At 55.5% G+C, this 27,862-nt stretch overlaps 9 protein-coding genes across 9 annotated transcripts; 4 read left to right on the top strand and 5 right to left on the bottom strand.

The window, feature by feature from the left end:
• Nucleotides 1–238: 238 nt before the first annotated feature.
• ero-1 (Endoplasmic reticulum oxidoreductin-1) lies at nucleotides 239–2,178 on the top strand (the record flags this gene model as incomplete). The annotated part of the gene is made up of 3 exons (XM_032029804.1): nucleotides 239–328; nucleotides 420–2,017; nucleotides 2,070–2,178. 3 exons carry the CDS (start codon nucleotides 239–241, stop codon nucleotides 2,176–2,178), a joined length of 1,797 nt encoding a protein of 598 aa, XP_031890358.1.
• Nucleotides 2,179–2,433: 255 nt separating this feature from the next.
• On the bottom strand, nucleotides 2,434–3,483 carry usb1 (U6 snRNA phosphodiesterase; the record flags this gene model as incomplete). The annotated part of the gene is made up of 2 exons (XM_032029805.1): nucleotides 2,434–3,092; nucleotides 3,171–3,483. 2 exons carry the CDS (start codon nucleotides 3,481–3,483, stop codon nucleotides 2,434–2,436), a joined length of 972 nt encoding a protein of 323 aa, XP_031890357.1.
• A 2,251-nt stretch (nucleotides 3,484–5,734) lies between these two features.
• CGGC5_v012312 (uncharacterized protein) lies at nucleotides 5,735–7,887 on the top strand (the record flags this gene model as incomplete). Its single annotated transcript, XM_032029806.1, has 3 exons — nucleotides 5,735–5,764; nucleotides 6,542–7,489; nucleotides 7,543–7,887. 3 exons carry the CDS (start codon nucleotides 5,735–5,737, stop codon nucleotides 7,885–7,887), a joined length of 1,323 nt encoding a protein of 440 aa, XP_031890364.1.
• A 619-nt stretch (nucleotides 7,888–8,506) lies between these two features.
• On the bottom strand, nucleotides 8,507–13,023 carry paa-3 (Protein cft1; the record flags this gene model as incomplete). The annotated part of the gene is made up of 5 exons (XM_032029807.1): nucleotides 8,507–8,994; nucleotides 9,047–10,289; nucleotides 10,344–10,517; nucleotides 10,565–10,881; nucleotides 10,932–13,023. 5 exons carry the CDS (start codon nucleotides 13,021–13,023, stop codon nucleotides 8,507–8,509), a joined length of 4,314 nt encoding a protein of 1,437 aa, XP_031890363.1.
• A 587-nt stretch (nucleotides 13,024–13,610) lies between these two features.
• Nucleotides 13,611–15,383, top strand: CGGC5_v012310 (putative lysosomal cobalamin transporter; the record flags this gene model as incomplete). Its single annotated transcript, XM_032029808.1, has 1 exon — nucleotides 13,611–15,383. The coding sequence occupies one exon, from the start codon at nucleotides 13,611–13,613 to the stop codon at nucleotides 15,381–15,383; it is 1,773 nt and encodes a 590-aa protein (XP_031890362.1).
• Nucleotides 15,384–15,579: 196 nt separating this feature from the next.
• On the bottom strand, nucleotides 15,580–16,845 carry ZFYVE19 (Abscission/NoCut checkpoint regulator; the record flags this gene model as incomplete). Its single annotated transcript, XM_032029809.1, has 2 exons — nucleotides 15,580–16,693; nucleotides 16,760–16,845. The coding sequence occupies 2 exons, from the start codon at nucleotides 16,843–16,845 to the stop codon at nucleotides 15,580–15,582; spliced, it is 1,200 nt and encodes a 399-aa protein (XP_031890361.1).
• A 1,912-nt stretch (nucleotides 16,846–18,757) lies between these two features.
• On the top strand, nucleotides 18,758–19,756 carry CGGC5_v012308 (uncharacterized protein; the record flags this gene model as incomplete). The annotated part of the gene is made up of 2 exons (XM_032029810.1): nucleotides 18,758–18,962; nucleotides 19,125–19,756. 2 exons carry the CDS (start codon nucleotides 18,758–18,760, stop codon nucleotides 19,754–19,756), a joined length of 837 nt encoding a protein of 278 aa, XP_031890366.1.
• A 261-nt stretch (nucleotides 19,757–20,017) lies between these two features.
• Nucleotides 20,018–21,004, bottom strand: thp1 (G/U mismatch-specific uracil DNA glycosylase; the record flags this gene model as incomplete). The annotated part of the gene is made up of 1 exon (XM_032029811.1): nucleotides 20,018–21,004. One exon carries the CDS (start codon nucleotides 21,002–21,004, stop codon nucleotides 20,018–20,020), a length of 987 nt encoding a protein of 328 aa, XP_031890365.1.
• A 725-nt stretch (nucleotides 21,005–21,729) lies between these two features.
• mnl1 (ER degradation-enhancing alpha-mannosidase-like protein 1) lies at nucleotides 21,730–24,988 on the bottom strand (the record flags this gene model as incomplete). The annotated part of the gene is made up of 2 exons (XM_032029813.1): nucleotides 21,730–24,768; nucleotides 24,827–24,988. 2 exons carry the CDS (start codon nucleotides 24,986–24,988, stop codon nucleotides 21,730–21,732), a joined length of 3,201 nt encoding a protein of 1,066 aa, XP_031890560.1.
• Nucleotides 24,989–27,862: the final 2,874 nt, after the last annotated feature.

Here is a 27,862-nt window from a genome sequence, read left to right as displayed (position 1 = left end):
CCTTTGGCGCTGCCTGACCCGTCCGGCTTATTTGCACGCTGCAGGCGCCACAGGCATAAGACTGCCTCGGATCCACGCATCCAGCCCGGACACTCTGGACGTTTCAGCCAACCTTTGGAAACTTGTCGTCCGCATTCTCCATTAACAACCTCTTCTCCTGCGACCACCTGTTCTTGTCATTGCGTCGCATATTAAACAGTCCGGTCCGGTCATCCCCGCCCACGGCGAACCATTCACCATGAAGTCTGCAAGCAGACTATTCTTCCTCTCCGTTTTCGCGCTCTTGGGGTCGCCAGTCCAATGCGAACGCGCCCAAGATGATTGTGCAGTATGCCGCCGTTTTCTTTTTCTTCTTCGCGACCTGTGCCCTCGCAGCGGCATCTCGCTATCGGTTCTCCGTCTCTAACGCATCGTACCAGATCTCGCCCAAGGCCATTGTGTCCGACGCATGCGCCTCGTACTCTACCCTCGACAAGCTGAACGCCAAGGTCAAGCCCTTCGTCGACGACCTCACAAGCTCGACGGACTTTTTCTCGCACTACCGACTGAACCTCTTCCACAAGAAATGCCCCTTCTGGAACGACGAGAATGGCATGTGCGGCAACATCGCCTGTGCCGTTGAGACCCTGGATAACGAGGAGGATATTCCCGAAGTCTGGCGGGCGAGCGAGCTTGGAAAGTTGGAAGGACCCTTGGCGAAACACCCCCCGAGAAAGGTGCAGCACGAGCGCCCCGAACGACCGTTACAAGGAAAGCTGGGCGACGAGGTTGGTGAAAGCTGTGTAGTGGAATACGACGACGAGTGCGACGAGCGTGACTACTGCGTGCCGGAGGATGAGAGCGCAACCTCGAAGGGAGACTACGTAAGCCTCCTCCGCAATCCCGAGCGGTTCACTGGATACGCGGGAGTTGGCGCCGCCCAGGTTTGGGACGCCATCTACCGGGAGAACTGCTTCCAAAAGAGCTCCTTCCCCCATTCCGCCTCTCTGGGTCAGTCACAAGTCAGCAACAAGGGACCAGCGGCGCAAGACTTCAGGCAGGTTCTCGAAGCCGCTGGACGAGAGCAGCTTTTGGAGCAGATGCGCGAGAAGCAGCCCAACGCCCCGTTTGTCGCCCAGACCGGCTTAGAGTCCGAAGACGAGTGCATCGAGAAGCGGGTTTTCTACCGCGTGGTTTCGGGCATGCACGCGAGCATCAGCACTCATCTTTGCTGGGACTTCCTTAACCAGACTACCGGTCAATGGCAACCCAACCTGGCCTGCTATAAGCAACGCCTCCACACCCACCCAGAGCGGATCAGCAACCTGTACTTCAACTATGCCTTGGTCACTCGTGCAATCGCCAAGTTGGGACCTTATCTTCAGGGTAGAGACTATACCTTCTGTACGGGGGATCTGGACCAGGACGCTGCCACCAGAGCAAAGATTCTCGAAGTTACTGAGGGTGCGGCTAGTGTTCCGCAGATCTTCGACGAGAGCCTCATGTTTAAGAATGGCGAGGGTCCGTCCCTGAAAGAGGACTTTCGCAACCGCTTCCGCAACGTCAGTCGTGTCATGGATTGTGTGGGCTGCGACAAGTGCCGCCTCTGGGGCAAGCTCCAGACTGCTGGCTACGGCACTGCTCTGAAGGTCCTCTTCGAATTCGACAACCACAGCAAGGACATCCCCGTGTTGAAGCGCACCGAGCTCGTCGCCCTCTTCAATACCTATGCTCGTATTAGCAGCTCCTTGGCTGCTATTGGCAAGTTCCGGGCCATGGTAGACGCCGAGGAGGCTCTTGCCGTGGCTGCTGCCGCCGAACCCACCACTGCAATTCCCGACAGGGCCAAGAAGCCGCACAATGTGGTCACGTCAACGGAGCCAGAGCCTATCACGGCCGAGGACTACCCAGAGGACAAGCCCCGATCGGAACAGACCGTCAGGGAAGCCTTCGACGAGGCCTTTGATGAAGAATTCGGCCGCTTCATCAAGGCTACCAAATTCGTGATCTCGCGTTGGGCCGCCTTCCCCAAGACCTTGTAAGTTTGTGACCCTGTGCTGATAGTCGACAAAGTCTAACTAAGGTGGTAGTTTCAACATCCTCGCAGTAGAGCTGGCCCGTCTGTACCAAGGCTTCGTTGGCCTCCCCGTTATCGAGAGGAACTGGAGCTTCCAGAGGCGGCCGCTGGACGAGTTATAGATAGACATCTTTAATTTTCACATCCTAGCATGGCATCTACTCACTGCATGGCCGGACGGGGCTAATGGCGTTTCTGTCTTTCTTTTCCTCTTTCATCCCCTTTTCCAGGAAAGACCAAGGGCACACTGTGCTGGTACCGTGACCAGGCTGTACATACAAAATTGATACCAACACTTCTATTAGTGTTTCACTGAAGCCACATTGGGCTTTCTTGCTTTGTGACGCGTATGCAGGTCCAACGAATAGCGGCGACCCTCATCCGAACAGACTGTCCTCCTCGCCATCCCTCTTCTGCGCATCCCGCAGTGGGACATGCGTCACCACGTTCCCGATCTTGGCCTTGACGCCCGAGACGGGAATCTCCCACTTCTTCACCTCTGCAAACTCCGGAAGCCGCAACATCCCGTAAGTCTGCAGACACGCGTCCTCGGGCGGCAGGCCAAACGTCCAGCCGATGCTCACGTGGAAGGCGTCGTCGACGAGCTCGGTCGCGCGGGCCTGGTATAGCGGCTGCTGGCCGAAGCGGAGAGCGACGGCGTTGCACTTTGTCAGCAGGGCGCGGAGCTGCGGGTTCTTGCCGGTGGTGGTGTTGTTATCTCGTGAGGAGGCGTGGGGGTCAGCGACACGGAGGATCAGGAAGGCGCGGTCCGAGTCTGGGGATTTGAAGAAGCCTATCCCGCGCGGGGAGAGGGTGAAGGCCCCTGTGGCGTGGGAGACGGACGAGGTGAGGGCGGAGAGGAAGTCGTCCTTTTGAGCTGTGGTCAGGGAGAGAGGGCGGGTGAGGGAGACGTGGAGGGGCAGCGGGGCGTTTAGGTCTGAGGTTAGTAGAGGTTGCAGCTTTTGAGACTTGAGAAGGGGCGCGATCTTGGCTAGGAGGTTTGTGAGCAGGGCGTGCTGGGATGCTGTTGGATGCCCTAGAGGAATTTTGTAAGCTCGAGAGACAAAAGAGGTACAAAAGAGAGAGAGAAAGAGAGAGAGTGTGTGTGTCTTACATTCAATGTAGACGTGAGAAGGCCAATGGCCGACGATGTGTGGAATGGCACGCTTCCGACCCTGGTGGAGGGTGGGATCATCGGCGGTGCTGGTTCGTACGGTGGAGGCATACAAGTCGTGGAATTCCTCCGGGAGCGGAGGCAGTGCGGAGTTGCCTTCCGGTTGACTCGCGGATGAAGCAGTGCCGGTGGTCTTGTTGTGTTTGCTGGCGACGGGCCCTTCCGGGCCACCGTCGGCGGCCTTGCGGCGTTTGGGCGGGGGTGAGCCCGGCTCAGATGCCGAGTCGGACGACGAGTAGTCGACGAGAGCCATTGCCCGGCGGCGGGGAGCTGGGGGCCGCGGTCTTAGATGGGGGATCCCGCAGCGAAAGACCCGGTTGGGTCTGCGGGACGCGACGGAAGCTGGCCGGTAAAGCTATCAGGCCAATGAGCAACAGGCGAGAGCGTGATGCATTTGCTTTTTGCTGCACCTGAGGGATTCTGCGAGGTCGCCTAGAAGCGCGCAGTAGCAGTTGAGAGATGTGAGACACGTGAAGGTATCAAAGCGCCATAGCAAAGAGGCAGGTGGTGGAACCTGTCAGTCATGCACACAAAAAGGCGGTGGTAAGAAAAGCCCAGGGCAGTTGACACCTTGCGAATTGCGAGCGAAGCTTTTCAGCCAGATCTCGATCCCGGTACGTCATACGCAAGGTAAAGTCTAAGCTCCCCATGCACGCTGAATGAGGCGCGCACGCAACTACAATCAGCAACAAACCTTTTACGTAGCTGCCTTGTCAAAGCTGCTTATGGGCACCATCTACTGAAATTCTAGACTTTTAGCAGCATCGTGAGCTTGACTGAGCGTCGAGCGTGAGTAAGAACGAGTTAGTCGCGGCATAAGGCGGCGCAAATGAGAGCAGCATTGCTCATCTTCGCCCATAACCAGCATGAAAACACCGACGGGCCATAATTTTAAGCTTATGGCTCTCACTCGTTGACAGCGAGTGACCGGTCCCGGTAGGGCGACGTGTTCCGCCAGGTATCGGAGCAAGCATAGCCCTGACTTGAGGGGCAGTGAGACGTGGACCGGGGACTTGCGGCGAGCCCCGTTGGCGCCCCGGAAGGGCCACTCGGAAGCTCGGTGAGAGGCCGGGTGACCCATTGCATGTTTTTTCTTCTTCTTTCCTTTTCACACAGACGCGCATTGCAATCAATAGCGGCACTTATGAGTGGTCTGCTAATTTGCTCATGGTATCAGCTCTGTAACGGTTGCTGCGTGGGAGAGGTGGTCTGGTAAATGGGATGTTGCGGCGCGTCGTGGCTGCTGGTCCCCTGGCTAAAATGGGATTTTTTAAAGTTTTGTTGATCGCATGACGTAGGAATTGGGAGCCAATGCGAGGACGATGAGAACAGACACGAGAGACGGACGAGGTTCTAAAGGCCCGCGTGTCCCGCTGACGGCGTGCTTGTGGCTGAGCTAAGGTGGCCTAGCGGTTGAAATGTTTCGTTTCTGATTGTTTCCTTTGGTCCCTGGGCGGCCGAGGATGCCGTGGTCTTGGTCTTGCCCTGCCGGGTGGATCTAAGTTAGGTGTCTCTGCCAGCGGAGCCGCTGAGGGGAAAGTGGTAACGTGATGGGCGAGGCGACATGTCTCGTGTGCGGATCGGGGCCGGGGCGCTTTGGACCCTGACTCTGGACGGCGGAGAGGATATATGGAGAGAACATTTGGACGACGGTGGTTTTGAGAAGGTGAGCGTAGAATCACAAGCATTGCATTTAGGAACTAGGCATGAGAAGCATGAATGTGCAGCTTCTTTCCAAACAGAAGGTGACGGATTTTCGTCCAATAATTGCAGCTACCAGAACCAGGCTTGCCAGGTAAAGAGCATGAGCAGCAACTGCCAGATGGTACCTACCTCACATCGCCTTACATCGTCCCCGCCTTCCCACCCACATCATCCGGTCCCTTCGCACATGCCCACCCCTCCTCCTTCCCTTCCCTTTCCCCTCCCCCTCCCTGCCAGAGAAGAACCAAAAGAACACCACAAAACTTCTCACCAATGGCAAGCTCGGGCGACCCGGCCAGCGCAGGTCCCATGATGGTCACTTCCCGTCCGGGCATGTTCCCAGAAGCCCAGCGCCGCGATGAAGAAGGTGCAGGCCACGCTGCATCCGCACACTGGCGCACCTCACACTTGCCTGACAAGGACTGGGATCGCCTGGTCTGAAAGGCCTGGACTGACTGTGCCTGTCGTCGGCATCACGCCCACACCCTCATGACTCTGTCGTCCTTGTCCTCGTCCGTCGCCCTCCTCGCCCCCGGGTGTGCACCTCACTCATCCCACCAAACGGAACAGCGGACGACGCTGAAGGTGAAGACCACCTCTACTACTGCATTGTTGTTCAAAAGGGCTCTCACACCTGCATCTCTGTCCCCGGTTTTTGCGTCCTCTCATCTCTCGTCTTGTCATTCTGCTGCATTGCATCGCTTCGCTTCGCTTTGCTGTACTGCGTATTGCGCCAATACCCGACGACCCTCGAGAACCACAACAAAAGACACAGCCACAGCAATTACACCAAAAACAATATGGACGATTCAGGCAGAAACAAGCAGTGGGTAAGTCCATGGTCGTTTTTTATTTACAGACATTGCAACGAAACACGGACCCCATCCATCATCATTTGTCGTACTATTATCTCGACGAACACTCATTGCGGTTCAACATGGCTGGCTAGGCCTGGGCCTTACGGTCGGCCCTATCATCGTCATCGCTCACGTTCTCGTCTGCCATTCACCCATTCCCTCGTTGTCTCCACTCTTTTTAGCCCGTCACCGTCGCATCCACCGTCTTGTCATCTTCCGTCTCGCCCGTCTACGGCTCCAACATTCCGTCACTGCTGCCGCCCCAAGCAAAGTTCGAGGCCCAAGAACTCACTCAACGTGGTCGAAGCCGATCGTCCCGTCTCCCCCCCCCCCCCCTAACGCGCCCGCGGGCAGGACGCCCGACCGGTTTCTCTGCCCGTGCCCAAGCCTGCCTGCTATTCTAAGCCCCAAGTCTACCCAAGCTACCCCTGCCAACCCAAGTGAGTCGGGAAGCAAGGTACGGACGGGTCCCCTGCACTGCACGGTTCAGCCACCCAAGCTTAGGCGGCTGGAAGTCCCTTCTTGCGTCACTGTTCATCCAAGCCATCGGATTTCCAAGGACCTCGACAAGCTGGCTGGCATCATCCAGACTGCAGCTAAGCCCTTGACGACGTAAATAATACGGGTCCCTCCACTTACACATGCGCGTCCTTGCTCGTCGTTCGACTTCTTATCTATAACTCCTCGTGTCTAGTCGTCTTCTTGCGTCCATCTTCTCAACTCACATTCAATTAACATTATTCTTCTTAGGCAAAGGCTTACTTGCTTGATCCACTCACTGCACCTGAACCTAGCCAGGAAACCGGACCTGGAAGCTCATTCATCAACCCTGACCCATTGCTTCGCACTTTCTCACAGAGGAAGAAAGGAAAAGACCCGGTCCAGCCGAGCGATAAGAGCCAGAGAAGTCATAGGAGCCACAGCCAGGCTTCGTCGTATCCAACCCCGCCTACATCCGCGAGCCCGACACGCTCCAGCTTTCACTCTTCGAACCCGTTCTCACCCACTTACAACAACCGCGCATCACTGCCCTCGCCCAGAGAACCCGGTTCACCTGCTTCGTCCTCTGCTCCTCATAGGCCTCTAGGTCGCAGCACCAGTGTTCGCAACAGTCTGCCTCCGAGTACTAGCGTCACGCGGAGCTTCAGCGCGCGCAACCGGCCTATCAACGAAGAAGAAGGTCGTGCCGACTCGTCTGTCCAGCGCAGCAAAAGCGTAAACCATCACAACGTCCCTAGCGGTCTCCGTCGCTCCGGTTCATTGAACCAAAGATACAACGGCGATATGTCTCACCGGCCTCTGGACATGCTCAAGAAGGAGCATCGCGCAGCAGACCGCGCTCCTCACCTTCGCACTCGCAAGAATGGTCCCATGACCGACACCATTGACGGGCTCGACACCATAGGTGGTGTCTACCACCATGGCGGCCCGTATGACGCCACTTTGGCGTCGCGCAACCGCAACAAGCAGTACGCCCCAGTTGAGGCCGTCAAGGAATCCAACGAGGAGGCTTTGAGAGCAACTCCCCGTGAATATATCCAAGATTCCCTTACCAAGCATGTTCCTCTTCAAGGAACCGGCACCGTCCCCGTCGGCAGCAGCGACATGCGCGGCAACGTTATGAACTATGAGGAGGGAGCGGACCTCATGCGCGAGCCTGACGCGCAGGGCGGTGCTTACAAACGATGGGATGGAATCGTAAGTCTGCTGTTCCAATTTTGACGTCATCTGCAATGTCTGACTAAGAACAGCCGTACCACCCTGATGATCTCAAAGGAAAGGGCGAGCCTTCGTACACCTACGAAAGAGATCTTAAGGAGAAGAAGCGCATGCACAAGGCGTCCCTCGACAACGGCCCTGTTGAGTATGAGATGCATCCCGGTGCCAACAGCCAGTCACGAAAGAATCTCGGTGCCACGGTTCGTCAGCGTAGCGTGAGCAATGCCGCCGACGGGAGGCCCGGCCCATCAGAGACGCCCGCCGGACAGTCGAACAGCGCAGATGTGCGCCGTCACAACAGCACTGGCAAGCGTCTTAGTGACGGTCTGAAGCGCCGCTTCGGAAGTATTCGTCGAAAACGTCAAGCTGCAGCCTAGATGTCACATCCAGGTCATTTAGTCTTGGGCTTATTTCTCATGTAATACCACGTCGCCATGACGTAATGTCTTAGTTGCGCCTACTCGGTCGCGCTTCTCGGAATATTTAGTAACTACCAAAAGGTATGAGAGTGTACGATACAAGGAACACTGTTAAGGTTTGGGCGGAGGGATTGGCTCTGCGGTTGGTGAGGTCAACCACGAGAGAAGAGCATTGTGTTGCTTCGAGCGAAAATGGATTTGAACGCCTCAGGGCCAACGACGAGCTTGAGTTACGATTGCCTAGAAAGGCATTACGAAGAATAAATTAGGACAAACATAGGCACCTCAGCATGAGGTTAGATTTCTAGTCATGGTAATGGCACTCAATAACGTTAAATGACAGCGCGCATTGCGTCATTTGATGACCAGCATATCACAGCACGTGAGGCAAGCAATGGTCATATTGTGAATGTACTTGGTTTTCGAATATTCCTATTACCAAAAGTGTCGTCGATCTAACTTTTGCCTCTTGAAAACGCTTTCTCGCAATTGCTGCACCAAGGCCTTGTTCCAAAAGGCCCAACTTCAAAAAGATACTCAGCCCCCAACGCGATGATCCTCCTATTTTACAATTGCCTCAGAAGTAGGCCAACCCGTTCCATCCGAGGATCCCTTCCAGCTCGCCCCGGACCTCCAGCACGTTACCGTAGCCGCCCTTGCCGGCGACTTCCGACCTGCGTCCTGCGCCGAGCTCGTTCCAGCGGGATAGGAGCGCGCCGTCGACGATGGTGCGTCCGGCGCTTGTGTCGACGCCCGGCGGGCGCGCGTCCAGGGGCGGGAGCCGGTGGGCCTTTGGGTTCGTGGCGGCTGCGTGAGGGAGCGCTGCGGCAATGCTATTGGACAGGGATGTCAGGCGTCGGTAAGCCTGCTCTGATAGCGGGGTCAGGGCCGCAAGAACACCCGTGGGAGAAGCAAGCATGAGCGTTGATGGTGGGTTTTTGGACGCGGATGCGGATTGTGCGGTGGTGGTTGTTCTGGGCAGTGATAAGGTTGCAGTAGGGTGGTTCGGCGCAGCCGAGAAGGAGGCACGGTTGAGCAGCAAGTGGCCTTGGAGAGACTTCGGGTCTGCGGATGGTTAGTGATTTGCCAAGCAGTCGGGGATACGGGGGAGACTTACGCTCAGGGTCAAATTGCATTACGTGAATGACGCCGTCCTTGTCGCAGACGACGATGTGCAGCTCGTCTCCATCGACCAAAAAGTCTGCTGTCAAGACCTCAAACTTGCCAGTGCTTTTTCCGAAGAGCATTATCTTGTAAGGCTCTTCTGCGTAGCCCACGAACCAGACACCCTTGAAGGCATCAGCCATGAGGCAGTAGCCGGTGCCTCGCACCTCGCGTACGGAGGTGACGTAGCAGCTCATGTCCATGAATGCGACAGGCAGGAGGGTGCCGTCTTCCTTCAGGCCACGGACCATGCACTTCTGCCCCTGCGCGACGAGCATCAGGCCTTGCGATCCAACCTCGCAAAGAGCGGTGACGGCGCCGCGGGGAATCTCCTCTTTGGCGACCAGCTTGAGCTTCTTGTTCGTCTCTGGGCGTCCAGGTTGGGGCACAACGGGCACGACATCGTATACGAGGATGCGGCCACGGATGGGCAGGTCCTCGCCGCGGTTGATGGCCGTGCCAATGGCAATAAGCATGCGGCGTTCCTTGGTCTCCTCGGACACTTCGAGGTGGAGCGTCTTCATACACATGGCAACCTCGTGGGGATCGAGCTCGACAGTGTCAATGACGGACCATGTGGCGGGACTGAGGAGCTTGATGATACCGCGCTCCATCTGCGGGAACGTGGTGATGGTCTCCTTGGCCCATTCCTTGTGGTAGTCGTCGTCCTTGGGGAGCTCGAAGGGCTCCGACACACTGCAGGCAACGGCGTACGTCTCCATGGGAGGATGGTAGGCGATGAGACCGATAGCATCTCCGACTGGGATCTTGCGAATGGACACACCTAGCTCGAAACTTGTGTCGGCGGGCAGTTGCGTGACACGTGTGTGCCCCTCTGAATCGGCGTAAATGAAACCGCGCTCGCAGCCTTCGGTATGGAAAGAACTCATGCCACGAACGCCGATGCCCTGCAGACCCAACACCTTGGGAGCGCTTTTGGCAGATTTGATGATGAAGGATGGCGAAGCACCAGGAAGGAAGACGGTGCTGTAGCCGTTGATGTTTGCGCACGGTCGAAGAGGAACAAAACGAGGTTGCTCATTGGCATCGTCATCTGCTACTTCAACTGGGCTCTTGGCCAGAGCCGGATTTGTGATCTTTTGAAAGTGGAGAGTCTTTGCAAGGCCCTCGGACTTGTCCTGCGATTCAAGGCGAATGGGTTCATATATAGTAATGTCGTCGTTTGCATGTCGAAGCTGTCAACTAAGTCAGAATGATACGCCGTAAAGCTTTCATCGAACAGAACTCACAATAAGATATGGCGAAGACTCCGTGGCATCGCCCAATTTGGCCACGAGAACTTCCGTCAATGTCTCTTGAACTGTGCCTCGACGAACGGCGTAGTCCGCAGAGAGAAATGGGGGGACGTAGGTCATTCCAGCAGCAACATAGACCGGTTTTGAGAGGTCGGGAAGAGCGTATATCTGGTTTCGTTAGAAGTTGGAAATCAAATGTTGTGAAACGGACTTACATATAAAGCTCCCACTGCGCTGAGCAGGAACATGAAAATGCTTTGGCTCTCTGGCGTTCCCTTGTCGGTTTGGATTGGAGCAAACACACCGGTGGTGTCGGTGTACAAACACCCGGCAAGCCATTGGGTTGATAAGATAGTGTCGTCTTGCTTTTCCATCTCTTCGAGTTCGTTGTTGTTATCAATTTGAGCCACCATAATGCTCGCATCATCTCGTACCAGCAGGAGATAGGGGTCCGCGATGCTGGCACTGACGACTCGTGGTTCAGCTCCCGTCTCCTCATCAAGCATCGGCAAGATTTGACTCAAGCCGAGGTCTGGCTTGTTCGTCAGCGTTGAACGACAGTCACAAGTGCCGATAACTCACCTCCATCGTAGCATCGCACCTCAGACTTGAGAACCTGAATGATACGCATGTGTTTTCCCATAGTGCCCGCCTCCACCGTAAAACCTGCCGCAGGATCAAACTCTGTCCCCGTGAAAGCCTCAAAACCAGCGCCTGTAAGAGCATAAACATCTGACGTTTCGTAACCGTCTAGATCAACCTTGGAAACAATCATAAACTTGTCGTATATAGATGAAGCATCGAATTCGCTGCCCACAGCAGCATTTGCGCCCTTATCGCCCTGCAGTGATTTTGGAATCGGCTTTTGAACGCACATGGTCCAGAATCCCCTCGCCTCTGGGAACTCAAACTTGCCAATGACCTTTGGTTGAATGTTCTGGTTCATGATGGCGATGGCGGCTGCATTACCCTTGCCGACGGCAGCCGCAAGTTGCAAATCAGCTACGACGCCGACCGAGTTCTTCTCGTCCTCGCTCTCCGGGATGAAAGCTTGCTTGCCCGTCGTCATATCCTTGACCGGAGCTAAACTCAGGAGAGAGTCGTGAACGCGAAACGATATCTCTCCTCCTTTGGGCACGCCATTAGCGGCTGTGCTCGACTGGACTGTCGTTGTGGTTTCGCCGTAAAGATCATCATCGTCGTCGTCGTCGATATCCTCATCTTCGAGGTCGTCCGCGAAAGAGTCGTCAACCAAACGCGTTTTCTTCCGCGCGTTTTGTGTCTGTTTCCGGGTGACACCCACAACGAGGGAGTCGCTACCAGTACTGCCAATAAAGAACGCGTTCTTGCTCAGCCTTGAAATCGAAGAGGCACCGCACTGCACAACGTTGCCTCCAGCCTCCGCGGGTACTATCCTGACACTGAGTCCGGAAACGGTACGTCCATCGATTTTGAAAGCGATGATGGCCAAACGACCATCGCTGAGCACCATGAGCAGCTCTCCATTCTCAGGAGACATTTGCTCAATGTAGCAGTGCTCGAGCCGCAGATCCAACTCCGACTGATCGGCCAGAGGAAAGCTGGTCGTCTCCTTGGTGAACGCATTGACCGCCACGCCATTGGGCTTGCCAGACTGGTCAATGTGGATCAGCTCGTTGGTGCCGACGAGAAGCGCTCCTCCAATAGGGCCTGGAAGGGCAATGACTTTGAAGAGGTCCTGCGGCAAGTTGTTGACGGAAAGAATAGCCGTGGATGCCCGTTGTTGCAGATCGAGGGTAAAGACTTTGTAGGAGAAGTGGTCTTTCCGAGGTAGGGTGTTGGAGCGGCGCTGCATTGAAGAGATGATACCGAAGGTCGGCTCTCTGTACTCATGCAGGAAGGCGAGGTGCACAGGATGGAGGAGACTGGGATCAAGCTGCGGGAGAGGGAGGACGTATGACGTTGAGTATGGTACATCTGCTAAGTTGCTAGTTCCATTTGTAGCCGCAGTTGCTGACGGCTCTTTTGCCGGCCGAGGTCCATCCACATCCTCATCCCAGTCATCCATATCTATGTCCTCATCGTTTAGTTTGAAGGGTAGGAAGGCGATGTATCTGGAGCCAAATCGGAGAGCGGCACATCGAGAGCCGGGATCGGCAGCAAGATGAGTTGGGTAATTGCTCAACGGGCCATCGAATGGCGAGCCTTCGAGCTCTTCTTTTTCGTAGAAGTGGATGGAGACGTCCTCGAGTGCGTGTTTCTCGGGATCCCATTGCACCAGACTCAAACGAGCCACTCTTGTAGCAATCAACAGAGCTTCGCCTCCAGACTTGGAATTTTGAATTTTGATCCTCGCAAGACCTGCCACGACTCCAAATATTGGGTATTCGGCGACGAGGACAAGCTTGGTGTTGTTGGTGCGATCGGCGCGAACCAGCATGCCGTCGCCGCCAAGGAAGGAGGATTCGAGGCCATCGTCGTCGTTCAATCGGCGGTCGTACTGGGTATCAGCCCTCGAGGTCTGTTTCTCACGATTCTGCGTGTGGTCAATCTCTGACGAGATGGTCTTTGTTGCAAAGATTTGAAGCAGCGAGCCCTTTGCGACGACCAGATTGTTGCTCTGCGCCGAGAGGAAAGGGAGACTCAGGCTGTGCTGCACGCCAGTCGGCGGCGTGAGCTCGGTATAGCACTGCATGAGGACAGTCTCAGGCGATTGCCCTTGAGCCGCCCGCTGTCATAGGTTTCGAATTTGGCGAGAGAGATGCTCGGGTGAGGTCGTGTCGAGATCGTCGCAAATCGCCAAAAGCTCTCTTGCAGGCGCGCGAGCTCTAAACAATCGCGGGTCCTTGCTACCCATCGTCTGCGCCGTCTGATTGGGCGAAATTCGGATGACGGATCAACAGAAAGTCCTCTCTTCCGGGCAGGTGAAGCCCGGGGCACCTCACCTCAGCAACCTGCGCCTGGAAGCACTGACTGGATCCTGGTCATAGCGCCACCTCAGTCAATAGCTCTGTCGCGACTGAGGTCAGGATCAGAAGGCGCTGAACGGCGCTATTGCGTCACCTACCTGCCTTGCCCAAGCTACCTGTTCCAGTAGTTCCGTCACTATTTACCATCCATCGTAGCTCTGGAGCTCCCCACTTCTGGAATGAGGCAGAGTGAAACATCGACGACACCTTATGCACAGCTCCCCTCCAATTCGACTTCGCGCAAAACAGCCAAACATTTTGTTTCTCAAAAAACACCCTTTATTCCAAGAGGCGCTGCCGTTTCGCGATCAAAATGGCCAACGCCGGCCTCCTCCAAACCAGCCTGATTTGGGTGGCGTATGCTGTTGCCGTCGGCCTCTGCCTTTTGGCAGCCATCATCACCACTTTCACTTGGCAGGCACCCCGGGAGCGATCTGCCATAGTCAGCGTTGTTGCGATCGTCAGTCTGACAGCTCTCCTCGCAACTGTCCTGCTCCTCCCTGTCGACATCGCTCTCATCTCGTCCACGACTCATGCATCACTCGGGGTCAAGAAAGACTGGGCTACCGAAGAACGGGTTTACGAGATTCTGCAGACACTTCGCATCGTTTACTACTCTCTTTACAGCTTCGACGCTCTGCTGTGTCTCATTGTGATTCCCTTCGCATACTTCTGGTACGAGGAATACGATGAGATCGAGGTCGAGGAGGGACGTTCGTTCGGCAGCCGCCTGGTCAGCGCGCTCAAGTACACCCTGGTCTTCGTTGTTCTGGTTGTGATTCTCTTCCTCATCGGCTTCTTCGTGCCAGCTGCCGGTAGCGACTCGGAGGCCAACTGGGATCTGGATTACTTCAAGCGGGTTCTTGTTCAAAACAATGGGCAAAAGGCGCTGGCCTTCGCACTCGGCCTTCTCGTCACTCTGGGCACTCTGCTCTATATCCTCTACACTGCGGCCGGCCTCGCTCTTCTTCCCATGTCATTCATCAAGTCAGCGCCCTCGATTTCCGCACCTCAGCTCTCAGAGAACACTGCCTCCGCCTTGGAACAGAACCGCGAGCGACAGCGACAGCTGGAGATGCGCAATGCTGGACGCCCCGAAGGCATGTCATCCAAGGACAGGCGTGAGCTTGAGGCCCTCATTCGGGAGGAGAGGACTCTGACCCGTCGGGAGAGACTGGCGGCGGAGGCATCGGGAGAGGGTCACAGCACCATCTACAAAATCTGGCTGAAGATCTGCGCCGTTCTGAGGCCCATCAAGCTGCTCGGAGGTGTTCTGATTCTCCTGCTGTCCATCTTGATTTGGATTTCGATGTTGATCACAGGCATTGACAAGGCGAAGAACTCGCTGTGCAAGGAACGATGTGGCTACATCCTTGGCCATATCAACATTTTCCAGCCCATCAACTGGATCTTCCTGCAGTCTGCCAAGGCCTTCCCAGTTGACTACATCCTCATGGCTCTCCTCGTTTTACTGTTCTTCAGCAGCTCGACCACGGGCATTGCAACTGTTGGGATTCGCTTCCTCTGGATCCGCATCTTCCAGATTCGGAAGGGCAGGACTGCCCCTCAAGCTCTATTGATCGCCACAGTCATGTTGGCTCTCATCATTCTGGCCATCAACTATGCCATCGCTAACATGGTGGCACCACAATATTCAATCTATGGCACACAAACTTTCTGCACTGCCCCTCACGGTTCCAACTGCGGAGACAGGCCCGACTACCTCGTCCAATGCTCTGAAGGCTTGGAGAAGGACGCCCTGAAAGTGTGCACTCCGTCTATCATGGCGGAGTTCTTGAATCGCATCACCATCACCTGGCCCTTCTTTGGCGCTCTCGACTTCTGGGCGCAGTTCGTCTTCCTTGGCGTCTTCCTCCTCGTCTTCGTGACAGGTCTTTTCAGGACGCCCAAGCTCAACATGTCTGAGATCGACGAGGATGCTGAGGCAGACGAGGAGGAGGGTTTGCTGGCTAGCACTGGCCGCCGATTCGGTGCTACGTGGCAGGATATTACGGGGCGGTCGAAGTCTAAGAACACTTACGGCACCTCAGAGAATAACAACGGCGGCCGCTCTACGGAGGCTTAAGTTATAGGCACGAAACATTAGGTTGCTAAGCACATGCTAGGATTGTAACATAAGCACATCGCATGGAAGACTCGGGTTACTAGCAAGGAGTGTGGAAATTTGTTTTTCAAATAGGTACGGCATGGCACACGGCGACGGGGGAAAACGGAATTTGGTATCTTCTCACAGAATGCTCAAAACTTTCATTGTCATAACTTCATGATGCTCCCAATGCTACTCTCCTCTGCTGGCCCTTCTTCGGCTTGACGAATCGGACTGCCTTATGGGTGCGGTCGTCAAACGCGGCAGCCGGTCCAATGTGCATCTCGTGCCAGCAACGGGCACAGTAAACGTCTTCACAGCCGAGGCACTGCAGCGTTGCGTCCTCCAGGCAGACAGTACACCACGTGTCGGCGTCCTCGTCCGTATAGCCCGCCTTTGACGTCAACCTCTTGACCGCCCGATCGGCGGGCTGGAACGTAGGTACCGAAGGCAGGCCCATACCTCCTTCGGACGGAGCACCGAGACCGCCTAGGGCAGCCATCCGCGCCGCGAGGTCGTCGTCAAGGTCCTCGTGATTCGGCTGGCCCGATGGGACCGACGGCAGAGACAGGCCGGGCAGACTACCGTCATCATCAACCTTGTCGGACTTTGGGGCTGCAATGGTTGAGGGCACGGACGGGAGGGAGAAGCCCGGGTCTCCGTCACCTTGCTGGTCCTCTCCGGCCTCATCGACAGCACCCTGGTGCTTGCTTGGTGGGTCAGGCACATCTTCGGGCTGCGTATTGAGCCGCGCATCGTCGAGAGCCTGGGAGAGCAACGTTTCCACCTCCTTGGTCATCTCCTCGCCGTCCGAATCATCGGCGTCCCTGGCCTTCCCGCCGACGTTGCCATCGTCGGTACTGTCCGGGGCCTGCTGGGCGGGCGAAGCCTTCGCAAGTTCTTCTAGAAGGGCGTTCACCTTAGCCGACTCATCCTTCGGGTCGAAGTTCCACTGCTCCTGCGAGCCGAGGTCTTCGTCGCTGAGCAGGTCTTCAAGGGTCTGGTCATCCGTCTCGAGAAATGGATCGACATCATCCGTCGGAGCCTGGGACTGAGGCGGTGCCGCCGCCGGGTGGGACCCACGGGGCCCCGCCGGCGATAAGCTTGCGGCTTCTCCGCGGGTTGCGGTCTCGTGACTGACGGCCTTTGAGGTGTGTGACTGCTGCTGCGGTGGTGGTGGCACCTCGCGCTCGGGAGTGTTTCTGAGAGAGCGAAGCCGGGCGGACAATGCGTCCTCTCGTGAGGGGGGCTTGGCGGGCTCGACGCCCGTAAGAGAGACGTTTAGGGCACTTTGAACACTTTTTAGCACTGCTATGAACCAGATGAGGTCTATTGGTGGATTTGGTTTTGATTACTTTGATGAACGGTCTAATGAGACGCCAGGACTGCCGCCCTTCAGCGCACTCAGGCGATCCAGCAGGCTCTTGTCAGAACCGCTCATGTTGCAGGATGGCGGTTCTCTCTCGATACCAGAGATGGAAAGCAATGTAATGCGACAGCAGAATTTGGTGAGATGGGTCCTTGTCAAAAGCAGGCGTGGTCTGTGGTGTGATGATTATGCGAGGGGGCCAATACTCGCCGCCCGACTGCAGTGAGGTTGTTGAATGCTAAGTGTGGAGCACCAAGCGAGGCAAACCGCAAGGCATCCAGGGACTTGCTCAACTTGCATGAGATTTGGCTGCAGAAGGATGAGACAGGCGGGGAAAGTCCGATCTGGGTACCTCGTAGCAGTTCGTAAGGCAACCAGATCTACCTCGTGATCATATCGTTTTGATCTCGCAGACTGAAGCTATTTAGCTTAACTACTTCTCCGGGATGGTGGAGTGATGAAATGACAGAAGTCCTCAAGTTCTTCAGCAGTGTCAGGCGTATGATGCATTTGCACAGCCTCCGCTACCACAGCGACAGCCACTGTACTTACTATGTACGCCAGCCACCAATTAAGCTTACAATAAGCGAGATACCCTGGGGGACCCAGGCGCACTGGGCAGAAACCTCTGGGGCCAAAGTACCCATGCATGAACTTGCAGCAGTGAGCCAGGGAACTGCCCGGCATCATTCCATTGTCCCGGGACTCTGAAGAGCAAGAGACCAAAGAGAATACAACTAGATCGAGGACGAGTGATACGGCGAAGGCAATGATATACATAAAGACGAAGCTATCATGTCCTCCTGACGGAGGCTGAGCTTTTCCACTTGACCCATGGTGCTAAGGTAGTAGCGGTCACTAGCCACCTGGCTGACCGATGTTATTTTCCCAAGTGGGTAAACGAAAATCATCATATGTCTTAGCGGTGAATATCCTTAACGGCGCGGGCAAAGACATGTCAGTGGCGGGCCTTGGCTCTTACCCTTGTGGTAATGCTCCTACGAGTTATGCAAACGGAGGGAGCGAGAAGAAGTCGTTTTTCAACCAATCTGAAAACCACCTCTGTCGCCTGCGGGCAGTGCAGTCGCGCGTTACGGATACATGGACGCAGGAACAAACATCTCCGGGATCGAAGCTTTGTGGATCAGGATGAACATAGCCAAACGCGAAGGATTGCCCACGGCGGCGCCGCAAGTACCCTGACGCCAGGGCTGACTGACGATGTATCAGGGTCCTCGTTGACGGGGACCTGAATGACCTGAATGGTATTAAAACATGTCGTCCCTTGCTCTGGGCATGTCTTTTTCTTTTCGGAAAGTCATCTCATCAACAAAACGATTCACCTACCACACCTACCAAGACTCCACACCTCAGAGAAACTTGCCTATTCGCACATTCGCTTCTTACCAAGACGCTTGTACCACACCGAATCCTTCTTTGACTTCATCGCGCATTCACCTTTCCAGAGGTGACGCTTAAATCGCCCGGGCCGTCGATCATCAAAGAGAACCCCAAACGCGCCACAAAGGCCACTTACCCAGACTTTGGGGTAAATACGGTGACGGAAGGGAACACACCCCTTTGGACCGAAGTCTCCGAGTCGCATGTCATCATAGGCTGGTGGCAACAACCACTTAGGCAATTACACATCAGTCTGACGGGAATTGAGTGACTCCGACACATCCCTGTTTGGGCGGGCACAGCGCAGCTCTTGGCACTCTGAGACGACTTGAAACGGAAAGAGACAAAATTGCACCCGCTCCCACCTGCTGTTCCTCCGAAGCCTACTTTTTACACTTTCTTACCACATCTTACGACAATCCCTCCCCCAGCCATCTATCTGCCATTCTGAATCAAGTCGCGTGCGGCTAGAACGGCACACCCATCGAAAAGACTACTTTTGCTCCAACATCGCATCTTGACGATCGGCGCACATCCCACCGAGCGAACCGAAACCGGCGCAAACGCACCGTAGCAACCGAAAATGAGAGTAGATCTCACAGTCGTCGCGCTGACGCTGCTCGCGCCCGTGTGGGCCGCAGCCCTCGAGCCCGGCCTCCACGCCTCAGACGTTTCATTCCTCGCACCAGTAGAAGAGCGCGACAGCAACGCGAATGAAGACGAGAAGCTGTGGAAGCGCAAGGGCGGCGGAGGCGGCGGCGGCGGCAGAGGAGGAGGCTCCTCTTCAGGTGGGTCAAGATCAGGAGGTAGTAGCAGCAGCGGCGGCGGGAGTCGATCTGGAGGCAGTAGTTCTGGCGGCAGTCGCTCCGGCGGCAGTCGTTCCGGCTCTGGCTCTGGCTCTTCTGGCTCTAGCGGTTCAAGTTTTGGTGGCTCATCAAGTTCTCGTACAGGTGGCTCTAGTAGCGGAGGCAGAAGCGGCGGCAGCAGCGGTGCCAGTGGTACCGGAGGCTCCGCGAGAGGCGGTAGCCGCGACAGCTCCGGCGGATCAACGAAGACGGGCAGCGGCCCCGCGCCGGCCTACGGCGGATCATACGGCGGCGGTGCCAAGGTTCCTTACGCAGCCGGCGCATCAAGAGGTCCCGGTTCCATCGCCCCATTCCTGCTTATCGGCGGTGGTCTCGCCTTCTGGCCCGGACTTTGGCTCGCGGGCGCCCACATGTACCCTTACTCGCACCCTTATCGCTTCTACAACCAGTCGGCGCGCGAGAACCAGACGAAGCCGGTTATCTGTGGTTGCGCTGACCACCAGCCCTGCGCATGCGACGAGAACAATAGCACCGAGTACATGAGTGCCCTCCTCGGCAACGGCAGCTACCAAGGCCTGAACCAGTCTGTCGTCACCAAGGGTATCTACAATAACACCGATACCATCCTCATCAATGGCACCCTCCCCAATGGCACGACCGCCTCGGGCGGTTCTGACGACGTCGGTACCACTTCTGCCGCTTTCCGGGCCGTTTCTGAGGCCCTCGGCTTCTGGCCCATGTTGGCTGTGGTCCTGGCCACGGTCTTCGCCGCATAAGCAATCGAATATGACCAAACTGTACATAATGGAAAACGTCTGCATGAATCGGGCCGGCTGTAGGATTTTTTTTCGAAAGGAGTTTTGGGCGCTCGATACCCACCACGGAGGCTTCTTGGACTGGGCAATTAGACCTGGACCTGGCAACAGAAACACTGAGTTTGAAGGTGGATATTACGAGATAGTCTATTACCAATAGTAATCGACGCTACTAGTACCGGTAACCAATGCTATGTGATGAATAATATGTCAAGAGCGCCATCAAGCCGCATCTCTTTCGGCCCTCCGGGTCTCGCACCACTCTCCCAGCTCCCGCCAGATCCTCTCCTTCTCCGCCGGCCGAAGGGTCGCAGCAAGTCCGCTCGTGCTCGTCGCAACAAACACCCTCGCACCAGCCCAAGGTTCCCCCTTCTCATCACCATCACCACCACCCTCCCTCACAACGCCCATATTCTCGCTCTCATCCTGCCACCCATACCGAAACTCCTCCTTCCTGATCCCCCTGCTGTGCCGTACCCGCCAGATGCTCTCCCAGATGCTCTTCCCCACGATGCACACCGTCTCGGGCCTGCACCCCCGCACCTTCTCCTCCAGCACGCCGACGCCCTCGTCCATCTCCGCCTTGCTGAGCTCCGCACCGTTGCGGCTCGGCCGGGCGACGATGTTGGTGTTGCCCAGGCCGTAGAGCGCGGGCAGCTCGCGGTCCTCCTGCGGCGCGCATAGCCGCGGCGTGATGCCCGAGGAGTGCAGGAGCTTCCAGAAGAGGTTGGACGGGTGCGCGTACACGTGGCCGGAGCGCGCCGTCTGCAGGCCCGGGTTGAGGCCGACGAAGAGGATGAGCAGGTCGGGCGCGAGGATGTCGACCAGCGGGGAGAGGTGCGCGTAGGTTGACGGCGGGGCGTAGCCGGTTGCCTGGCGTTTGCGCTTCGCTTTTGTTGCTGTGTTGCGCGGTGGGATGCGGTGTAGTGATGTGTCCTCCTCGTTGCCGGCGGTCGAGGGAGGTTTCGCCTTCACCTTCCGCGGTGTGGTGCTGGTGGGTTTGGTGACCCGGGCTGGCGAGCGGACGACGGGGCCGCCGTGTGGGGGCTGCTTCCGGGGGCTACGCCGGAGTGGTGACGGGGCCGGCGACGGCGATGCTGCTGGGGACGGGGATTCGTGCTTGAACATGAAATCTTGAAGCTGCAGGCGGCCCTGGAAGCTTGCGGGCTTCGGCTGCGGCTCTGCGCCGTCGAAGAACGGGGATTCCATGGCCTATGTTTGGGTTTGAAGCTTATTATAACGACGGACGAGAAAGAAAGTGCAACTATCTAGTGACCGATATCTGGTGAAATGAACCCCCTGATTGTATGTCTCTTGCCTAGGCACAGAAATCGGGGTTGTGTGGTGATGTCTAGATGTAATGACAGGTACTCTCGTCCGTTGCTACAGGCAGAGCGGTCCTTCGAAGTAGAGTCGAATGTTGTCGAAGTCAAAATGACTGATGGTAATGATGAAGCAATTGATGAGATGAGATGGAAGCTGAGTTCAAGTCAGTAGTCTGCCAATCAACTACTCCGTACCTACCTTAGCTCGCGCCACTGTTCCAAACGAGTCGCCACAGGGACGTCCAACCCCTGGCAAGGACTCTGGGAAAGACCCACATAATGTGCCAAACTTACCTACCTTACTCGAAGTTGCATCAACACGAAGCTTGTCAGGCAGGCATTGGCAGGCAACTTTTCATGGTCCTTCGAACTCAAAGGGAATGGCACAAGTGGCTCGGAGACTCACATCGAGAAACAATGCTTGGTAGATGAACGCTCAATGTCTATACGGCCTGCAGGCCTCGCAAACTCCCCAAGTGGTATCTATCATGCAGCTGGTTCCAGACCCGTATGTACAACCAGTACAACCCTCACGCTATGCTCTCAAAAAAACATCGAAAACCACCGCTTGAAAGCAGACACTTCTGTGACTTTCCGCTTTTGCCTTTCCTATAGGACGATGATGTTGTCGACTCTCCGCCCCTGCGTCTCGATGAAGTACTTCCTCCGCACTCCTACACCGAGAGCGTTTCCAAACTTCTTATATGCCTCTGGGCCACCTCCACGGATCATCACCAAAGCAATGGGATGCGGCCTTCGCATCCCTGCCGGTGTTGTCTGCTCAACATCCAAGTGAGGTTTGATAAGTTCATACTCCCACAAGTCGGGGGCACTGTAGACATAATTATTGTCAAGCTCTTCTTCGTCGACAATGATGACAAGCTGTAAGGCACGTAACGAAGGCGTGTAGGAAGGAATGTTGGCAAGCTTCTCACTAAAAGAGCAGCCCCCACGTCGCATCACGATGACTTGATGCTGACGAGGTGCTTCATCAGGAAGCCGCCCGTCGCAAGCATACCCTGCCAGGTACACAGTTTGCCATGGGAGATTCGGTGGCTCGTCGTCGGTGGGAATCGACGCATCAGGAGTGTCGGGAAGAGGCACTGCGCCTTTCCCCACCGATATTGATCCCATAAAGCTCTCAATGAAGAACTTTTCTTGACTTCCTGCAGGGCGCGGAGCAGGGGTATTGGTAGGATCAAAGACTGATGTCACGGCACGAATCATGGACTTGAGCATCGACCTGTACGCCGTGTTCATGCTCTTGGAAGAAGCTTGGTCCTCCTGCTTGTCAGACCCAGGCTCCTCCGCCAACTGTACCTGATCTTCCAGATCATTGATGTTAATCTCCAATCCTTCAGCAGGTACTGGCTCGCTAGCATTGTGGACTTTGGGTTGACCGTGGGCCATAATCAGCTCCACGAAACCGTTATAACGCACCCGGTTGAATAGAGGGTCGGAGATGCCATTCAACAGATCCGCGTCGATGTGGACTGGCTCATCGCGACCGAGCGGCATGTGATTGACCTGCGTGACGCGCCATGTATGGTCGTAAGCAGCGTCGTATGAATCCTCCCGCACAAAGTGGATCTTCAATCCATTTAGGGCGGCTATTCTGACGCCCACCGGTGTCTTGAAGGCAGCTGTGTTCGCAAAGAGGTTGTTGAAAGCGCTACCAACGCCGCTCTGCTGGATGCTGGGCGGGAACTCGATGATCAAAGTTGGCTTAAAGGGCAACGCAGCGCAAGTACCATTATCAGGAATCAAAGACCTCGGCAGTGTCCAAGGGAAGAATGCGTGGTTCGCCTTGTACCGAGAAATAGAGCCGTTGCTTCCCTTGCCCGCAGGAACGGTCTCAACCCCACTGTGTGGGTTCGAGATGGTGTGCAGGTTGACGAAGCTTGCAGCGTGAAACACGTCCGGTCGAGCGGCAAGAACCGAGCCAGTCAGCGGGACTTGTTTTGGAGCCGGACAGGTGTTGGTGAAGTTCTCGTCATAATAGACATTGATATTCTTGGGCTGTTGGCGATGTTCTTTCTTCTTCTTTGGTTTCGTCCTTCGTCGAGGAATGATGAGCGGGTGCGCTTCGGTTGTGAAGACGTACGCTGCGTCGAGCTTGTTCAGGGGATGATCTGGGTCAAACAGGAGGTAGAGATACTTGGTGGTCTCGCCAAGGAAGAAGCTCTGCATGCGGTCGGCCTTCTCCCCAGTGTCAACATTTTGCAAGCCAGACCAGCCACATCTAGTGTAGCACAGTCTCTTGATATCGTTGAGTACCATCTCTCCAACGTGAATATACCAGGGGTCGTTGGTCGCACGGTAGAGGTAGTAATTTGACTCGATGAATTCGGGCCGGCCGGGCCACCATCCGATTCCCGAATCAACTTGTCTTTCACGAACCGACCATCGCTCTGGAAGAGCACCGTAACGCGTCCACAACGCTGTGTATAATAGATTTGCCTCCTCGGCCTCCTCCACTTCACCTGCCATGGCGAGGAGACCTGGATAAAATGCGGCGAGGCTGTCAATCCAGCTCGTAAATGCGTACCCGCGGGTTCGATGACCGGTCATGTAGTATGGGTGGTGAGCATCATTGTACAAGTGCCGCTTGATAGCTGCGTGGGCGTGGTGCCAAGCCTCCAAAAAGGCCCCAGAAGAATTTTCTTCAGGTGTCAGCGGCGTATCGTGAAGGTCATTAGGATCGAGCCATAGTCGGTCAGTAGGCGGCTTCCGTGTCGTGGTGTTGGGTAGCTCATGGCCAGACAGCAGAATATGGCTTTTGAGAGCATATTCAAAGAAGCTGTCGACACCAGCGCCGATGCCCGAGTCAAAGCTGACCCATTCACCCTTCTCAGGATCGATCGCATTCCCAACAAGACCAATTTCGCTCTTGCCTTTCCACACTGCCCAGAAAGCCCTCTTGGCCAGTTGCTCGAACCTCGGGTCGTCCGCCAGCCGGCTAAGGACAGTGAACTCGAGGACCAGACTTCCTGCACCAGCACTGCATGTGTCTGTCTTCTCGTTGGTGGCTCGAGGGGAGTCTGGGTCGTCGCGCGAAACCTTGTGTAACGGGGAGTTGACGTAAAACGGGATACCATGCCGTAGATTGACTCGTGGGTACGGCAGCCCAGTCTTGGTGTAGAAGGCAGGTAAAAGTCGTTCCGCAAGATCTAGTGCCAGCCGGAGGAGTTGACCATCATACTTGAAGCCATTTGGCCATGATATCGGCGGCAGCTCTAGCGGGTCCGAATCTTCGTCTTCCTGGTGGTTGTGCCCCGGTTCGTACCCTGGAATAGGTAGCTCCCCGACAGCGAACAAATGTGCACTCAGCAATCCACCCACTCCGCGAATGACTGTCTCAAAGACCTGGACCTTGCTGTCGAGATCGAAGCCCCGAGCTCTGAGTCCTTGCCCGGACGGTCCCGGCCTACCATCTCCGTAGTATTCTACGAACGTCGTGACGCTCTGCTGAAATTCTTGTAAAGCCCATAGGGCAGTATTTTGATCGGAAGGAGTTCCTGCAAGGATTGCCAGGGTCGAAAGACTGTCGATCAGGGTAAGGGAGTAGTTTCCGAGGACGTCGTTCAGGTCGTAGTTGGCGGGGTTCGCGGGATCGCGCGTCAACGGGGTGCAGGAAACCGGGCGCAGCTAGAACTTCTGGTCAGCACTGTCTGGATCTCCTTGCTAACACTAGGGATGTACTGACCTCGTCCTCGGGAAAAGCGATGCCCATGTAGTTGTTCCAGCCATGATGAAAGACGTCAGTAGTAGCATTTCGCAGTTCGGCAAGCTTGGCGGTGCTGATTGCAGACACAGCTGCAGGCCATGATAGACACAGATACAGCAGAACAAGAATTCGCGATAGCATGATGATGCTATCTCTCCACAGCTAAGGGCCAGACAGGTTTCCCATCAACCAGGGGGCTGCCAGCGGCAGATGCCTCGATTTATGCGCGGATCGTGACGTGATTCTTCATGGAATCATTGAAATGATGCAATTGACGTGAGAATCAAAAACAAAGCATCGGGTATCACTGAATAATAAGATGTGCGACGAAGAGAAAATGGACGTTGAATTGAGAGAATGGCGTCCCTAGGCAGGTCTCGTGCCTCCTTGAATTTCGAAGTGGGATGGAAGGAGACGATGCGTCTGTCTGTCCTTTGGCAGCCACAATCAGACGGACAGACAAACATCTTCTGCGTCTCCGATTGGTGGAGCCTAGACATCAGCGTGGCTAGTGAAGTGGCTAGTGGAAAGTCTCCCAACCACCAAAAAACTGACTCGGCACGATCTGCTGGCATCTTGCGACAACCTGAGTCTTCCAAGATCGGATGAACGTGCCCGAGTCAGAGCAAGTCTGAGGATGCTGTTTTCTAGAACAGCATTCGAAATGCAAAATTCTGCCTCCAGTGCCCTGACTCGCCTTATTCTTATCTGCAGGAATTTCAGCTCAGGCCAATGTTGGATCGCAGGTCAAAGAGGCGTGGTCCACTGCGTAGACGACGGCACAAGAGAAAGAGACCTGACTGGCCAGGAAATGACAACGCATCCCGCGCTTCCTTCACTTGAACTTGTGCAGGAATGGTCAGGAATTCTCTGCTAAGTCTGCTGACGTGAGAACAGGTGCCGGCGAGCTTTCCGCTGAGGAGAGTGCAAAGTCGCAGCATTGCCGGCACAGGCTGAGGAGCCGCTTTCTCTTTACTCTTTAGAGTTTCTGCAGCATTGAGCGGTTATTCTTCTCGGGCACTTACTACTTTGGCATGATAAGGTACCGTACTAGTCGATACGACAATACGGCTTTTTCTGTCCAGCTTCGTCTGAATTGCAGTTCCGTGGGACATCCACGTCATCTAAAACGACCAAAACCTTCGCTGGTTTAGCCATCAACAAACGTTACGAGGAGGGGCAATCGAAGTTTTCCCTTTTTCATCACCCATCGCAGAAGGTGGAGGCTTTCCCTTGCTTACGTACATACACTGTGTATGTGGCTTACTGCCTGAGCTGATAATCTTATCGAGAAGGGAGAACAAGGTGCGGCCAGTGCGTTCGGACGCTAAGAGAAGCTTTCCTGCCAACTCCATGGCGCCAAATCCTTCAACTTCAACTTCACAGGTCCGACACAGAGTTTGAGAGCGCTTACGCTGATGGAGATAGACGCGCCGCATAAGCGCAGGCAGCATCCACGCAATCCAAGATCGAGGAACATCGGACTTTGTTCTGTCGTGTACTGAGCAGGCCTCCAAAGAACAGGCCCTACAAGTACATTGACTTCACCCCACTGGACACACAATGTCCTCCAGGTCGTACTGCAGCATTTCGCATCTCCACGAACCCCAGGCTACCTCCAGGCTCCATGAGGGTCGTTTTCCATTCTGCCTCAGGCGAGTCCGAATCATACCCGAAGAAACGAATGACAACGTCAACTTCTTCTCGGCAACCGCCGCTTCAGGGCAACTCTGCTGTCTGGCCGTGACGTCTACCTAGTTCGTTTGAGTCACGGCAAGGAAACACCAGGGGGGGAGGGGGGTGTGATCAGACTAGAGGCGGCCGCCAGAACGGGCCGCGCACTGCCTACGCACACTGCCAGGCCATCTTCGAGACCATGGACATCAACTTTGGGCATGCAAATCATGGGTTCCAGCCTGGAAAACTGGTCATTGGTTCACAGTACGACGTCAAGCCAGTAATGAACCGCTATTGACGAATTACCATTTCGGTCCAAGGCCTGGGGATCAGGGAGCCAGGTCTTCAGCCTGGATGGATACTGCCAGTGGACCTTTCGCTTACGCGACAAATCACGTCTCTTACCTGACGGTTGCCGGTAACAAGGATTTGATGTACTTGGTACGCCATCAAACGAAGCCACCCACGCACCGAACTCGCCGCACAAGGCTCTTGGCAACGACCGTCATCACTTTACTACAACGCCCGCAGTCCAGGGTCCGCACTGCCATCCCGAGTCCGGAGCATCGAGGACATGCTGCTGCATGTTTGCCTTGAGCTAGGACGGAGAGAAGCTCAGCCTCACATCTCAAGGCTTTATTTTTGGTATACTGCTTGTATGCTCTTCGAAAGCCATCAATCTCGACTCAATGATAGTCCCAGGCCCAACAGGTTAGAGTGAATGGACATATTCGAAGGAGTCCATACGCCGGCCGTTTTACCGCAGGTCAAAATCGCAAAACGGGCGCAATGCCTTGGACCCTGGGTACTATACCAGGCGCAGGAAGGCAAGCCAGTTACCAGTTAATTCCGGTGCGTTTCGGATGCTCAAATCAGGCAGGAGAGCAGCAGCGACGTGGACGCCTTGCTGTAAACAGCAGTACGTAAACTACGTACCTTCACCGACTTTAGTCCCGATACTCTGGATCGAAGGCTGCAAGAGAGCAATAATCAAACGGAGGGCCTGCAGACTTCAGCAAGCAGAGCTTTCTGCCCGCAGTGCGTAGGCCACTCCACCAGTGAACTGTGAGCAGAAGACGCCAACTGGTGGAAAAGCAGAGAGGGGAAGGACGACCTCCCTGTTACGACCGTTCGAGTCGATTCGACTGGCTCCTGTATGGGATTCTGCAAGCCCAATGCAAGGGAAAGGTTCAACCCGACAGGCGGTTCCATTCTGCGGCTTTGATTCGACAAGAGAGTGTCCCGACAGACTGGTATGCTTTGCAATTGGCTGGAAACCGCCTCAGTCGTGGCTTAGCCGCTGCAAATGAGAATTCCCGGCCACTTCTTCGCCCGTTC

This window comes from Colletotrichum fructicola (genome assembly GCF_000319635.2).
Source record: "Colletotrichum fructicola Nara gc5 chromosome Unknown KSG_Nara_v1_contig07, whole genome shotgun sequence".
NCBI lineage: Eukaryota > Fungi > Ascomycota > Sordariomycetes > Glomerellales > Glomerellaceae > Colletotrichum > Colletotrichum fructicola.
This window is presented reverse-complemented; position numbering and strand designations above follow the sequence as displayed.